The following is a 15,183-nucleotide window of genomic DNA, read 5'->3' as shown; positions in this document are numbered from 1 at the left end:
TAAGGAGTACAGTGCTGGGTAACTCCTCTGAAGAGCTGTTGTCTTGTGTATTTACATCATTCTTAAACTGTGTCTAACCATATTCTTAAGGCTAAAAAAGTATTTGGATAGTAAGTCGAGCATACTCTTTATGCTATATAGCTTTAGGCAACTCTCTGGCGGGTCTATAGACCATTAAATTAGTAACAGTGGATGGGGAATAAACGAAACTAGAAGCAAGATTGAAATTTGGGGATAGAGAATTAATGCACCATTTTGATTATGGTGGCTTCATGTTGCTCCCACAGTCTGTGTTTCTGTGTTGCAGTGCTCATTTGTGAAGACTTCCATCTATATACAAGCTTTCTGATAAGCTGTTAGTAGCACACTGTGGTTAGCAGATTAAGGCAGCTGCAACAAAAGTCTAGATTTCATATAAAAAATAAGTGGTTGAAACTACATAATATAAGTTCTGGGTACTTACTGATGGCAAGTTAAAAGTTTCTTTTAAACTTGGTGTGTGTGTGCGCGCGCACGTGGATGTGTGCATCATACCAGTCAGATTGCTATTTGCCCGGTTAGTTAATCTTGAAAAAAACAAGAGTATTCTATAGTAGGAAAAGAAGGTTGTAAACTCTCATTTGACCTTAGTAAACTCTCAGGGAAGGTCATTTTCTCAGTCATGAAGAATAGTCACAGATTGCTTGAGCTTTAAGACCTCAACTCATTGCAATAAATCTGTAAGGAAAATAAATGTTGAAACTTGAAATTGTAGGCACTTGCTCATTTTCTAGGATCATTTTTCATGCTGTCATAAATATGCCACTGTACCAGGCTGAGCATCATGGAAGAACAAAGTGATTCCATTTAGAATGTGGAAATGTGCCCATTTCTCAAATGCCAATAGAACACTTGAAGCCAGGTGCAAATTCTAACTTGCCTGTCTTCTTCACAGCCGATTCAAGGCTGGCAAGGTTCTACCACCTTTCTGAAGGACCCCAGTTGGGGTAGCCCATCTCTATGTTTGAGGACTAATCTCCTTCCTCCCTCTGATCCCTCCTCAGCAAACTTGTGAGCTTTGGGCTGCACTCCTCTTGCACCTGAAGCTGTAGGTCAGAGAGGACAGAAATTTTTTTTTTTATATATATGTGTCTTTCCTTGCTGCAAGCCTGCTCAGTGTATTTTGTAGAGTCATGCACCATCCTTCAGTTTTAGTAACTTAAGCCTTACTGATCACGTTTTGTTTCTAATAATTGTCTTTGATCCTTTGAGAAATCTATTCTTTTCCCTCCTCATTTTGTCCTGTTTTAAAAACATGGTTTCTTTTTTTCCCTTTTAAAATTATTATTATTTATTACAGTTTATTCAGTTTGTATCCTTCCAGTCCCACCCTTCCTCACTCTTATCCCCCTGTGCCCCTCCCTTCTTGTCAGCAGTGGTAGTGCATTCTTTAATACTAGTACCTGGAAGGCAGAGAGGTAGGCAGATCTTTGTGAATTTGAGGCCAGTCTGGTCTTCATAGCAAGTTTACACTATAAAGTCATTTTTAGAACAGTGTCATATTTTTATTTCTTTTAAATCAATTCTTAATTATAGATCTTACTGATTTTTGTCTTCAACATTGATGTTCACTTTTGAAAACTTGTGTGCTTGGAATGTCACTCAGCAGGAGAGCACTTGCCTAGCAAAAACAAGGTCCTACATTAGAATGTCATCACCAAAAGGAAAAGAGAAAAACAAATTATGAATATATTTCCAGCAGAATCTCTGCTTTTACCCTACTCTACCTATATTGTCACTGGCTCTGTAGATTTAAGGGTATACCTGGCCTCCAGGAAAGTCTGACCTGCACCCACTTTGTACTGTGTACATCCAGTCTAAGACGAGACATTTGGAACTTTGCTTAAGGATACTTGCCTCCGTAAGTTTGTGTGTGTGTGTGTGTGTGTGTGTGTGTGTGTGTGTGAGAGAGAGAGAGAGAGAGAGAGAGAGAGAGAGAGTATGTATGTGTGTGCGCATGCATAAGATACATAGGTTTATATTAAAACAAACAATATATGCTTGTTGTATTCCTAGCTACTCTGGTGGTTATGGCAGAAGGATCACTTGTACCCTGGAGATCTAGGACTGCTTGGGCAGTATTACTACACTCCTAACCCACCAATAAATAAATAAAGTAAGTCATTCATAGCTATTCTTCCTTTGTGCATTGGAAGGTCTGCTCCAGCCCTTCATGGCAGAATTAAACCTGATTCCTGTCCAGATTCCAACATATTTATAGCTTTATGTTTCCTTAGCTTCTGCTGTTTAGGGCTAGGCTTAAACACCCATTTCTTTTTAACTTTCTCCATTTAAATTTCATCACTGCTGTGTTTAGAATGGCAGTGTTGAGGAGTTATGGCCTTAAAACATGACCACATATCTCTCATTTTGATTTCAGTTACTTAAACTGAGATATTTGAACTTTATCTGGAAGCTTTTAGAAAAGTAGGATTCAGTGAGATTTTAGAATTTAGAATAAAGAATCTAGTATCAGGAGTGACAAATTATAGAAAGCCAAGCAGATGTCAGGCAACTTCCAGGGAAGTTGCTTCTAGGGAAGAGGACAGGAAGTTGCTGGAAGTATGAAATGGGTGAGTGAATACAGGATATTAGTTTCTTTTTTTTTAATTATTTTTATTTTTATTAATTACAGTTTATTCACTTTGTATCCCCCCTCGGACATTAGTTTCTTAGGAGCATCAATAGAACACTGGGCAATGTGTTGTGATGACTGAAGATCCTTTCTGGACCCTCAGGGTAGGGGTCTTTTTGCTTCAGTTACTGGTTATTTTGCATATCAAAGGTTAATTGACCTTGTCTCTACTAATCCTCAAATAAGTATTGGCTAGAAACTTATGCGGTATTTTCAGTGGCCTAGAAAATCGGGCTGGAGAAGACTTTAATAATTAGGAAAAGAGAAACTGGGGTTTAATAAGACTAATTTACTTGCTCAGATTTAAGATTAGGAAAATGCAGAGACCTAAAAGGTTAGTGACCAGAGATAAATAACTTTTTAAGTGCTTTTCATTTTACATTCATCAGACACATAAACACACATCTTTTCCCTTACCGAAAGGAGTTATTGCACAGCCAATTAGTGTTTTTTACACATAAGAAATTCCAGTTTCTAATGCTTTGTAGGACTTTTTGTTGTTTTGTTTTCCATTTTCTTGTAAAACTGTAACCTAGTGATTATCTTCCTTTCTTCTTTTGCAATTAGTTTTTTCTTTTATTTCTTGTTTGCCTACTATGCTGTAAGTATAAAAAATCACTCTATTCCACCTCTTATCCTCAACAGTCTGCTTGTCTCTCATCCGTTCACAGATCCCAAGGATGTAGACATTGGCCAACTGCTAAGTGGTATAATCACAAGTGTCTGCAAAACAAAGTAAGACATGTTCCAAGTGACCCCTTTTCCCATAATATCTGAAGTCTGGGTTACTTCTCAATTCAATATAGGACAGCAATACAACACAATAAAACAGAATCAAGTACAACATACGGCCCAGTTTACTAGTGCCCACACAGGCCTGTAATCTTAGCATGTTGGAGCCTAAGGCAGTAGGGTTTCTTAGCCGGATCAAGGCCAGTCTAGACTGGAGCACAAATAAAAATATATGTAGCATGTATTTTTTCCATCTTGGAACTGTAGAAAAATACTTTCTTGCACTGCTAGGTTGTTATAGAAATATAAAATTTACTAAGCATTCATACAAAAGCATTAATAATCATATTACATTGTTAATAGTGTTTTCTTCTTCAAGAATGCTTTAGCACACCATGCTCAGTTACTATCTTGAGTACTTACGTCATGCTTATCACATCATTGTTGTGGAAACAGTTCTTCATTGGAACTCAAACAAAACTTGGAAAGAAGACTTAGAGAGGAAGGACCTGTTTTTGTCTAAATTACACTGATCTTTCATATTCTTTCACCTAAGAAATATTGCAGAATGTTTCTTTCATTCTAGGCATTGGGGTTGATACATGCAGATGAACACTATAGGAGACAGCGACTTTGCCTATAACATTTGTGCTTTCTTTTATACATAACTGCTTTTAGATAGAATATCCTTAGCTAACTGGCATCAATTTATTAATTTAGAATTTAATCATACTTAAGGGACAAGTCTGCCTTGGTGTAGACATTGGGACTCAGTGAGCTAGTGTAGGATCTTCATATTATTTTTTTGTTTTATAAAATTTTTTATTATACCCACTTTCTGCCTCATATTTTACAAATCAGAGTAGCCATTACATTTCCTTGAACATTTTTCTTATGTCCTGAATATTTTAGGAACTCCAGTTGACTTTCAAAGTGCAGGCTGCAAAGGGGTTCTGCTTTCTGCTCGCTTTGCATAGGTCTTCTTGTTAAGACTCCTTGTATCCTTGGCCTTTCTATGTTAAACCAAAGCTTTAACATATTTCATGTCTTCATGAAATATGGTATTTAGGTAAATGAAAAAATAAAAATAAGAAAGAACATGAATGCTCCTAGGTATGGTGGAGGAGAAAATTTATTATACAAAAGGGAAAGCATAGCCAGAGGCAGAGACATCTGGGAGGGTTCCTAGTGAACAGACCCTGTGAGATGCTGGGAGACCCTGGCAACCAGGCCCTCTTTGATATCTCACTTTGTCCTGGGTTTGAGACCTAACACCAAGATATATGTCCAATCATTACTTTCCCTCACTGTTGTAAATATGAATATATTTAAAATCTCCAAATGTTCTGTTTTGAAGTTTCATTATTTTGTCTAGCCTTATGTGGTCTTGTGTATTCTATTCCTAATACAGCTTTATACATTTTTAAAGAATCAAGAGACTTAGAAATTTCCACTATGAATACCCTTTCTCAGAAATTTTGCAAAACTTGAAATGAAGACAACCTCTAAACTACTGGTTGTTAGGAATCTACTTTTTCTCTTTCACCTTTCCAGCATGCAAGATTGTTATTCCCACTTTAGTTCTACCTGTGAGTCTTGATTTGATTGGGATTAGTTTTGTAGCAAACCGCATGTCTGTTGCTAGCAGTTATTTAAGGGAGGGGGGTGTTTTTTCAGGACAGACATTTGCTCAATCATATTCATAGCAGCTTTATTTGTAATAGCCAGAATCTGGAAACAACCCAATGTCCCTCAATTGAGGAATGGATACAGAAATTGTGGTACATTTACACATTGAAATACTATGCAGCAGTTAAAAACAAGGAAATAATGAAATTTGCACACAAATGGTGGGAACTGGAGAAGATCATCCTGAGTGAGGTATCCCAGAGGCAGAAAGACACACATGGTATATACTCACTTGTAAGTGGATATTAGCCATATAATATAGGATAAACATACTAAAATCTGAACACCTAAAGAAGCTAAGGTCTGGTTAATTCAATTATTTTAAGGCTCTTAGTTAACAATCCCTTATTCAGGCTTGTGTAGGAAGTGCAGAGGGCCCTTAAGTACTCACTGGCAAGGGGTTGTGCAAAGCAGTGGAAGACAATGCAACCAGCACCTGAGTAAACCTGATAGGCTAGGGTCAAATAGAAAGGGAGGAAGTCCTATCAGTGGACTAGGGGAGGGGCAGAGGGGTAGCAGGGTGGGATAGAGGGAAGATGAGGGAGGGGATACAAATTGAATAAATTGTAATAAATGATGATAATTAAAAATGAATCCCTTATTACTGTTAGCAGTCTGTTGTCTAGTCTATGCCATCAATGTGCGCTAGCAGAGAGTTTTGGAATGTTAGCTCTCAGTTACTGATTAGAATTCCTTATAATAGTAAGGTAAAAATGGATTTCAGAGATAATTTGTTTACACCTAAATTTGTATGCACAACTCCAGTGTCACATTAATGTTTTAGTGTATTTACTTTTGTTTTGATGCTTTGTCACTGATACTAGAAATCCACTGAATGCATTTGGACCAAATATCAATACAGCATGTATTGCAGGGCTTTCTGCGAATCCTGCTTGTAGTTTAGTTAAGACACAGAGACCTTTTACTGGGGCAGTTTCTCAGCTAGCTATCAAAACTTATCCTGACTTCTCCACCATACTATCATACAGGTGGCTCTCTCTGCCTCTTCCTGGTCCATCTGTCCCCTTCTACCTCTGTCCTTTAGAGTCTCCTGCATTTCCTGTATCTCTGCCTGCCCAAAAGTCCCTCCTCCATACTTCCTGCCCCAGCTCTTGAGTGTCAGCTCTTTATTACGCAAGAAGCCACATTCCAGTCTGAACCAATCAGCAACAAAATAACACCAACACCCACAGATCCATCTCCTGTGGATTGCTCTTTGGCAGGTGAGGAAGGACAAGCATTTACAAATAGAAAACTGGTGGGGGGCCTTAGATATTATAATACCAAAATCCTGCAAGCGATTAGCTCTCTGCTAATAGACAAAGGGAGTGTAGGATGGTGCTTCTTGCAGGCTTTAGAGCATCAAGCATTGGAGGGTTATTAACCTTTTCCAGTATAATCCACTTGAAAACACTTAATCGATGTACATCTTCATTTCTTTGAGTTTATAAAGGTTAATACAGATTTCACTTGTTTTTCTGTCTGGAATCATTAATTGGTTTATTTACATATGAATGTGTTTCCAAACTCTAATTTTAAATGTTTTTAAACAAAAGTGTAATTGCAACAGGTTAAGGAAAATAACATATAAAGTTGTGTGTGGATGCAGGCCTTGATCTGGGCTGGGAAAAGTCAGTGTAGGCTCAGAGCACTGCATAGTGAGTAAGGCTTGCTCAACTGTTGTCTTCTGCTCAGCCACAGCCATGCCTGTCTTCCCAGAGCCCCTTATTATGCTGCAGACACAAAGAAAGAGTGCTCTCAGAATAGCGTCTATGCACATATATGCAAATCCAGGACTCTCCACTCTGAATCATATGGCCACTACTGAATCATATGTGGCCAATATGCTTTTCCTCCTGCTGATCACTTTTAATCTCCAACCCCCACCCCACACAGTACTGCCATCAGTAGAACAGCTTACACATCATAGCTGCTTCCTTATGTGGCTTGTCTCCTCCATGAACTTTTCTTTGAATTTTCTTTTTAAGTCTCAGAGTGCCATAGGTACAGTTTGTAACCCTCTCACCTGAGTGCCTGCAGCATCCTTTTGTATCGTTTTCCTGCCTCTCATTCATCTACACTCACAGAACAAGAAGGCAGCAGGAGACCGGGTTCAGTTTTCCTACCCTGTGTTTTCTATAACCAGGTCTTATTCCCCACAGAGTCAGACCCACACCTGTGTGATTCTGCCAGCCCTGGCAAAAGACTTGTATGTGGTCCCAGTTACTAAGCAAAGGCTAGATAACCCTGTTGACTCCTGCTCACTAAGTACATTCAAGATGGAAAGCAATGTTTTATTGTTGCCCTCATTGATTCATAACTTGTTCTGGCAGAGGAGCTGTAAACAAGTACACACTGTGACTACTTGTGTGGTCTGAGGTATTTTCTACACAGGCATCATGAGCTTCTCTTGCAACTTTTGTTAGAAGAAGCATTGTTCTTGTCTTTTGGCTTTGGTTTACTACAATTAGTTCTTCCTCAGAGAAATCAATTTCTCTAAAATGACATGGAATCAGGAAATTTCAAGTAGTATATTGAGATATGTGTTTCCATATGTGTGCATGTGTGTTAGCCTCAGACACTATCCACCTTTTGATGGGAAAACTCTCCCTGAACATGGAACTCACTGATTCTGCTGGACTGGCTGCCTAGCAGACCCAAAGACTTCCCTTTCTCTGTGTCTCCAGTGCCAGTATCAGAGGGCAGGCCTGCTGCACCCAGGCCTTTATGTGAGGGCTGGAGGCAGAACCCAGGTTCCTATGCTCGCACAGAGCCATCTTCCCATTGAGCCTTTGAAAGTGGAATTTACTCCATCTGTGGTTTGTTCTGTTGTTAGGTGTATAATGATGTCATTTAGGGTCAAGTATTACACTTTAGGCTTTAAAGCCTTTTCTTCATTCTAGTGCGATTTTTAATGCCCTCTGTGTGACAGATGCTCTTCTGTGTAGTGAGAACAACCAGAAAAAGAAAAAGCAGCAGGACTGCAACTATGCCTGTAGGATGCGGGGATCCATTGTGGTGATTGCTCTAAGGCAGAGTGCTCTGGAGCTGGAGGGGTAAACTCAGCTGTTCCAGGGGGCCAGATCCAGAAAGGTATCTAGGAAGATAAGAAGGAAGGACTAAACAGAGGGTAGAGATTACACTGACCCCACCACTAGGTAGGCCAGGGGAATCAAGTAGGGAAACATGGAATTACAATGGGCTGAAGAGGCAAACAACAAATGTGTCTGTCTGTGAAGTCTGCCATTTTGCCATCTTTTGGTTGAAGAGCCTAAGAGAAGTCAATCCTTATTTATCTTATATTAAACACACACACACACACACACACACACACACACACACACAATAGTTTTTTCTTGCTTCGATGGAAATTTCTTTCCTATTAAATTTGCTCAATTTTCTTTTCTACCAGTTTTTTTTTGGGGGGGGCTTTATTTTATATTTGTAAATTCGATGTTTAAGTATTTCATTAATTTACATACTGTCTTCAAATAATGTGCTGATTAAACTATTGCAGACAAGATACAAGTCTGTCATCTTAGAGCTTATATGTAAACAATAGGTAATAAGAAACATAAAAGATTGCAGTGAAGAAGAAATGATAAAGTAGATGAATATAGAGGATAGTAGTGCTTGCTTCTTCTAGATAAGTGGTTCTCAATCTGTAGGTCACATATCACATATCCTGTATATCAGATATTCATAACAGTAGCAAAATTACAGTTATGAAATAGCCAAAAAACAACTCTATGTTTGGGTCACCACAACATGAGGAACTGTGTTAAAGAGTCACAGCGTTAGGAAGGCTGAGAAGCACTGCTTTAGAGGGTGTAAGAGACATGTAGTGACAGGAAGGCGTACAATGGAGAAGGAGCCTCAGTTCATTGTAGGGACAACACCAGAGGAAAGACTTTCAGTATAACAAGTTAGTCTCAATGTGAGAATAGCAAAGAGGCCAGAAAGGCCAACTGAATCATTAGAAAGGAGAGAATCGTGCCTGAGCTCGGTAGGGAATGAATTATCTGAAGTTGTTGAGGCCACTTTGTTAGTTTCCACTAAAGAATTATTGGAGGTCTAGGGTGAAGCAGTGAGAAGGCTTGTATCTCTGTGAACTATGAAGGGAAGAAAAACATGGCTGAGTCCTAAGCTGTGTTTCAGATAGATACCATTTATATGGAGAGAGGGACCAGGGGAAGGAGAGCTATGGGAAAACATCTTGAATTCAGTTTAATGGAGGTGGTATTTGGCAGAAAAAGTAAGCAACGTGGAGACTTTGAAGTCATGTGCATAGTGATGGTGAGATGATAATTGACTTGGTCACATGCCTAGGGCGTGGCTGGAAGGAGAAAAGCCACCCTTCCCACACATGTGCATTAAGCCCTGGGCCTGGAGCAGAGATGTCCTAGGCCTGGGAGAATAGCATCACAAACTGGAGGGTTGCTACCAACTGAGTGTGATCTGGAGGAATGTGAGAGCATACTCCAGGTGTTCTGGAGAGGGAGTTAGGGCAACATTTGGTAGACTTGGGCTTTTCCCTATGTGGTTTTTTGTTTTGTTTTGTTTTTTGATTTTTCCTACCAGTTTGATTTATCTTTTCTTCAGACCATGTGAAAAAAGATGCTGCTCACCATGTCACCATAACTCTACCGCTTTTTAAAATGACTTTAGTCCAAAATTTAGAGTATTTATATATTTACTTTAGAGTGATGCAAAAATACAAGCATTCAGTAGAAGCTGAACTTAAGTTTGAATTTAAGTCTTCACTGAGCTAGTGATATGGGACCCACATCCTATGTCCCAAACACAGCCAGCTCCCAGGTAGTCCTAGCATCTCCATTGGAAAGCATTTGCTGAGGTGGGGTGTGTAGTTGGTGAGGCAGATTAGCAGCACCTCTGATTCATGGTGTCCTTTTGGGACTGTGATCAAATTATAAGCCCAGGAGCATCAGGACTTCCCTTGGCTATCAAATGCAGCTATAGTTTTCATTCAGATGGCAGAAAGCTATTTCTGTAATGGACCAGATAATACTCTCAGCTTTGTGAGAGTTACATTCTATGAAATGAATTCATTCAGTCCAGTGTTGAATGAAAATAGTAGCATGAAAACAACTGTGGAAAATATGTAAAAGAGTGAAGGTAGCTGTGTCCTATAAAATTTTATTCCATAGTGAGCAGCTGGCCAGATTTGACCCATGGGCTTTAACTCTCCAGACATCTAGTTTTTGGAGAGTTATACTTTTAAACTTTGAAAATTGAAACTATAAAGTACTGTTTTGCCTGGCATAGATATTTATTTTGTTACTATATATTAAAAGTACTTTTTAAACAATTATCTTTTATGAGCTAATTTTATTCTACAAAATTTTGACTACCAAACATATGTTTGACTACCAAACATTCTTTTTTTATGGATTTATATAAAAATTGTGAAGAAATGTTTTTTAGTTGCTGACAGGCAGTCATCCTTTTGCATAGTTCCCCTGATGCATATGCTACCTTCAACATAACCTCTCCATCACATGTCCACTGAAAAGGGTCCCATTGCCTGTGTTAAACGGAGCAGTTTCTTTCCTGTTTTCCAAAGTCTACAGGGACACTTGGTTCACTGAGAATAGAACACATGTGTGTGCTTTCTATGTTACATTTACCATGCCACTTTGCACTTGCTTTTCCCTCTCTGTTTCAGAATAAATGCATACCTCTTCTTCCATCTGAATCTTGTGTTCATTCGAACTGCTTAGAATGATATATGCTCCACACTGAGGACTTAAATAACACTGTTATTGTTTTAATAGAGCTGTTGACTCACCTGTACTGAGGTCTTTGCAGTGTGTGTTCTTATCAATATAGGACCAGGGTTTTCTCAAAAAACAAAACCTTCTGTGTTCAGACCTTTTAGCAGACATATAATAGTCTTTTCAAAATATGGTACTAGGACAATTAGATCTCCAGATAATGCAGTTGGACCCCTTATTATATATAATGATCATAGTAATAAATTAAGGGACTAGTTTATACACTAGAATACAATATGTAAGTGAATATACGTTCATTTTCCTAGCTTATGCAAATTATTCCTAACTATTAACACAACCTAATTATAACATAAAAAGTGCATATAACAAGGAAAAAGAAATAGACTAGACTTTTTTTTTTGTTCATAAGCCACTTTTAAAAATGATCAGAGGACCACCATTCTGATCTGAAGAGATTTCAAGTTATATATCTGGCCGGGGACTTATCTCAGAAAGTAGAAGAGGCCATCACAACTCAGTGAGGAATGATAAAGAGCTCAACTTTAGAAAAAAAATAGGCAAAGGATTTAATATACGAAGATGGTCATTAAGTGCATAAGAAGATGCCCAATGCCCATAGTCCCAGGAAAAGTGCATATTAAGACCACAGTGAGAAAGCACTTTAAATCATCAACATGCCTATAACCAAAGACCACAAAAATTGTTGGTTAGGATATGGAGAGATCAGAACTCTTACCTATATATTAGTGAGTGAGACTGTGGAGTGGTGGGACAACTTTGGAAAGTAGACTAACAGTTTTGTGGACCGTTAAACATGGTGTTAACACATGCCCCAGCACCTGTACACCTAAGGTAACTATATCTAAGATATATGAAAACAGTAAGAGAAGGAAAGTGGTTACAGAAGCTGCGCATGTGATTTCATTCTTTTTTCTCTCATTTATTTGTTGTATTCATTTTACATTCTTGTAGCCCCTTCCCTCCTCCCCTTCTAGCTCCACTCTTTCTCCCTGCCTCCTCTCCCTCCCTCCTCCCTCCTTCCCTTTCCCATCAACTCCAGGTCATCAAGTTGCATCAGTACTGAATGTGTCCTTTTCCCTTGTGGCCTGGCAAGGCAGTCCTGTGAAGGGAAAGTGATCTAAAAGCTAGCAAGTGAGTCCATTTTTGATGTAGCCTCCACTTCCCTTACTAGAGGACCCACTTGAAGCCTAAGTTACCTATCTGCTACATCTCTGTAGGGGGCCTAGGTCCAGTTCATGCATAATCCTTGGTTGATGCTTCAGTCTCAGGAGACCCCTCTGGACCCTGGTCAGTTGGCTCTGTTTTTTCTTGTAGAGCTTCTGTCACTTCCAGGTCCTTTACTTTTTCCTCCCACTATTCCCCAAGACTCCCTATGCATCAACCAATGTTTTACTCTGAGTCTCAGCATCTGTTTTGAGGCACTGATGGGTAGAGCCTCTTTGAGGACAACTCTGATGTGCTACTGTCTGCCAGCCTAGCAGAGTGGTGTTCATAGTATCAGGGGTTGGCACTCTCCCATAGGGTGGATCCTTGGTTGGGCCAGGCAGCAGTTGAGCATTCCCTCAATCTCTGCTCTATCTTTATCCCTGCACATCTTGTAGGTAGAGTAAATTTTGGGTCGAAGATTTTTGTGAGTGCATTGGTGTTCCCCACCCTTTATTAGAAGACTAGTGAGGATGTCTTCAGTCTCTATGGTTTCTGCTACCAGAAGTCTGCTTGAATCCCATTCATATTCTCCCAGGAGTCTACCCTGACTTAGGTATCCAGCTTGTCACAGAGATGTCCCCATCCTCATTTTCTCTTTTTTTCTACATTCCTTCTGTCCTGTCGCCCTTGCTCTCCTTAGGGTGATTTCATTCTTAAGAAATGTTTACAGTAGGTAAATGTATAAAGGAAAAACAAGACTGATCAGTGGCTCTCCAAATCTGAGTGGGGGCTGGGAGCTGGGGAATGACTATGATAGCTACAGAGTGTTTGGGGAGTGATAAAACTGTTCTGAAGTAAGATGGTAATGATGATTGCATAATGCTGTGAATTATGAAAACCATTAAATTGTAAACTTTAAAATGGCAAGGTTTATAGTATCTCTATAAACTATTTTATAGCACATTTTATGTATCTCTATAAAATATTATTTAAAAAGGATAAAATGGACTGGGCATGGTGGTGCTTACTTTTAATCTCAGCACCTAGAGGCAGGGACAGGTGGATTTCTGTGAATTTAAGACTAGCCTGGTCTACATACAGTGACCCAGGTCAGTCAGGGCTATATATGAGACTCTCTCATGATAAATTAAAATAAACTACTGGAAAGATGGCTCAGTTTGTAAGAGCACTTCCTGTGCATGCAAGGGGACCTGAGTTTAAATCTCTCACACCTATATAAAAGCTAGGTTTGGCCATGTTGGGGAATAGGAATCAACAGATTTGGGGTGTTTGCTAGTCAGACAGTTTAGTTCAAAATGTGTGTTTCAGGTATACCTGGTCTCAGAAAATAAGGTGAATGGCCATTAAGGAAAACATCTAACATCCTCCTTAGTCCTCTGCATGGTTTCTACACCCATATAGTTATACAAAACATTTGCACAGACACACACACAGACACACACACACACACACACACACACACACACGGGTGGAGAGGATATATAAAATGACCTCAGTTGTTTTACTTTTGTGGCTTTTTAACAATTGTAAATAAAATATACAGTGTTCCTTTTTAATTTTCTGGCTACCCCCTTAGCTTTAAATATAGCCACAGATGATTTGGTTGTAGTATAGTAGGTCAAGTCCTTAATGAGCAGATGACCAACTTCTGACAATGATATATATATATATATATATATATATATCTTACCTTAATCTTTATATATATAATATTATATTATAGATATTATATATATTATATTTATATTATAATATATTATATATAAACATATAAAAATAATTATATTATATATAAATATATATAAATATTTTATATTTATATATAAATATATATTATATATATTTATATATATATATAAAAAGATTAAGGTAACTCATTCTACAGTGGATGTACCAGTGATAAGGTTTGCAGCCTTCTTGTTTTAAAAGATTTAAAATAAGGTTAATTTACTTATCATGTGTAAATGTTATTTAATAAATAAGCTTATAAATCACATGGTCCTGTGTAGTTTTTTTTTTGACAACCGACACAAGCTACAGTTACCTGAGAAAAAGAAGCAAAATTGAGGAAATGTCTCTATCAGACATTTCCTTTACTTGATTGATGAGCCTAGCCCACTGTGGGCAGAACCAAACCTGGGCTTTTGATCCTTGGCTGTATAAAACCACAGGTTGTGAATCTGCTGAGCCTGTCTCCCTTGTGAGTATCTCTCACTGATGGCCTTTAATGCTGCTTATGTCTGCCTTCTCTTTCCAGATCTCCTTTGACTTAGCTGAGTACACCGCAGATGTTGATGGAGTTGGCACCTTGAGGCTTCTGGATGCAATTAAAACTTGTGGCCTTATAAATTCTGTGAAGTTCTACCAGGCCTCGACAAGTGAACTTTATGGAAAAGTGCAGGAAATACCCCAGAAAGAGACTACGCCTTTCTATCCAAGGTCACCCTATGGTAAGGTCACATGTGCCCAGATGCATGTAATGTTTTCTGCAGGTGTGTGGATGTTTCTGCTTTCATTCTCCACACATGTCATTGAGATAGACTAAAGTGACTGGACTTGTTGGGAAACATACTGTATGCATTATTACCATTGCCTCCAGGTGAAATTACCATCTCATTTCCCAATGCCTGTTCATCCAAACTTTCTACACAGATTACTTTAAATGGAAAATTAGACCAAATATGACTCTTTCTAAGCTGTTCGGAGATTGTACTGAAGCAATGAGCTTTTGTGTTTGTTTGTTTTATAATTTTCACCATGAAAATTCTGAGCTCAAACCTAGGAGAAGAACATACTTATATGTACCACATTTATAAATGAAATATTCATGAAAGATATATGTAACATTTTAAAACAGTTTGAATGTTAAGATACCAAATATTTTCTTTCTCATTACCTAAAAATGTGTGTGTGTGTGTGTGTGCCAGAGAGAGAGCTAAGGAAGATAATCTTGATATACTGTACATAGGTCAAACAATGAGATGGCAAAAGAATTAATTATGAATGTTACAAAGCAGGAAATTTTATTTTCTAGTGAGTATGATTAATTGGCACAGGATGTTTGTTTTGCCTTGTGATTTATATTTGCTGTTTTGATGCATTATAAAAATTTTCCTCAGTTATTATTGTTTAAGGTGAATGAAA

At 38.4% G+C, this 15,183-nt stretch overlaps 1 protein-coding gene across 1 annotated transcript in view; it reads left to right on the top strand.

Annotated features, from left to right (window-relative positions):
• Gmds (GDP-mannose 4,6-dehydratase) overlaps nt 1–15,183 on the top strand; it is a 505,965-nt gene that overhangs the window by 192,461 nt on the left and 298,321 nt on the right. The window contains exon 5 of the mRNA XM_060372300.1: nt 14,297–14,489. Coding sequence (XP_060228283.1) covers nt 14,297–14,489 — 193 coding nt within the window. The remainder of the gene's footprint in view (nt 1–14,296; nt 14,490–15,183) is intronic.

Source organism: Meriones unguiculatus, chromosome 19 (genome assembly GCF_030254825.1).
Source record: "Meriones unguiculatus strain TT.TT164.6M chromosome 19, Bangor_MerUng_6.1, whole genome shotgun sequence".
Lineage (NCBI taxonomy): Eukaryota > Metazoa > Chordata > Mammalia > Rodentia > Muridae > Meriones > Meriones unguiculatus.
Note: the sequence above shows the minus strand (reverse complement) of the source record. Positions and strands in the feature narration are given on the sequence as shown.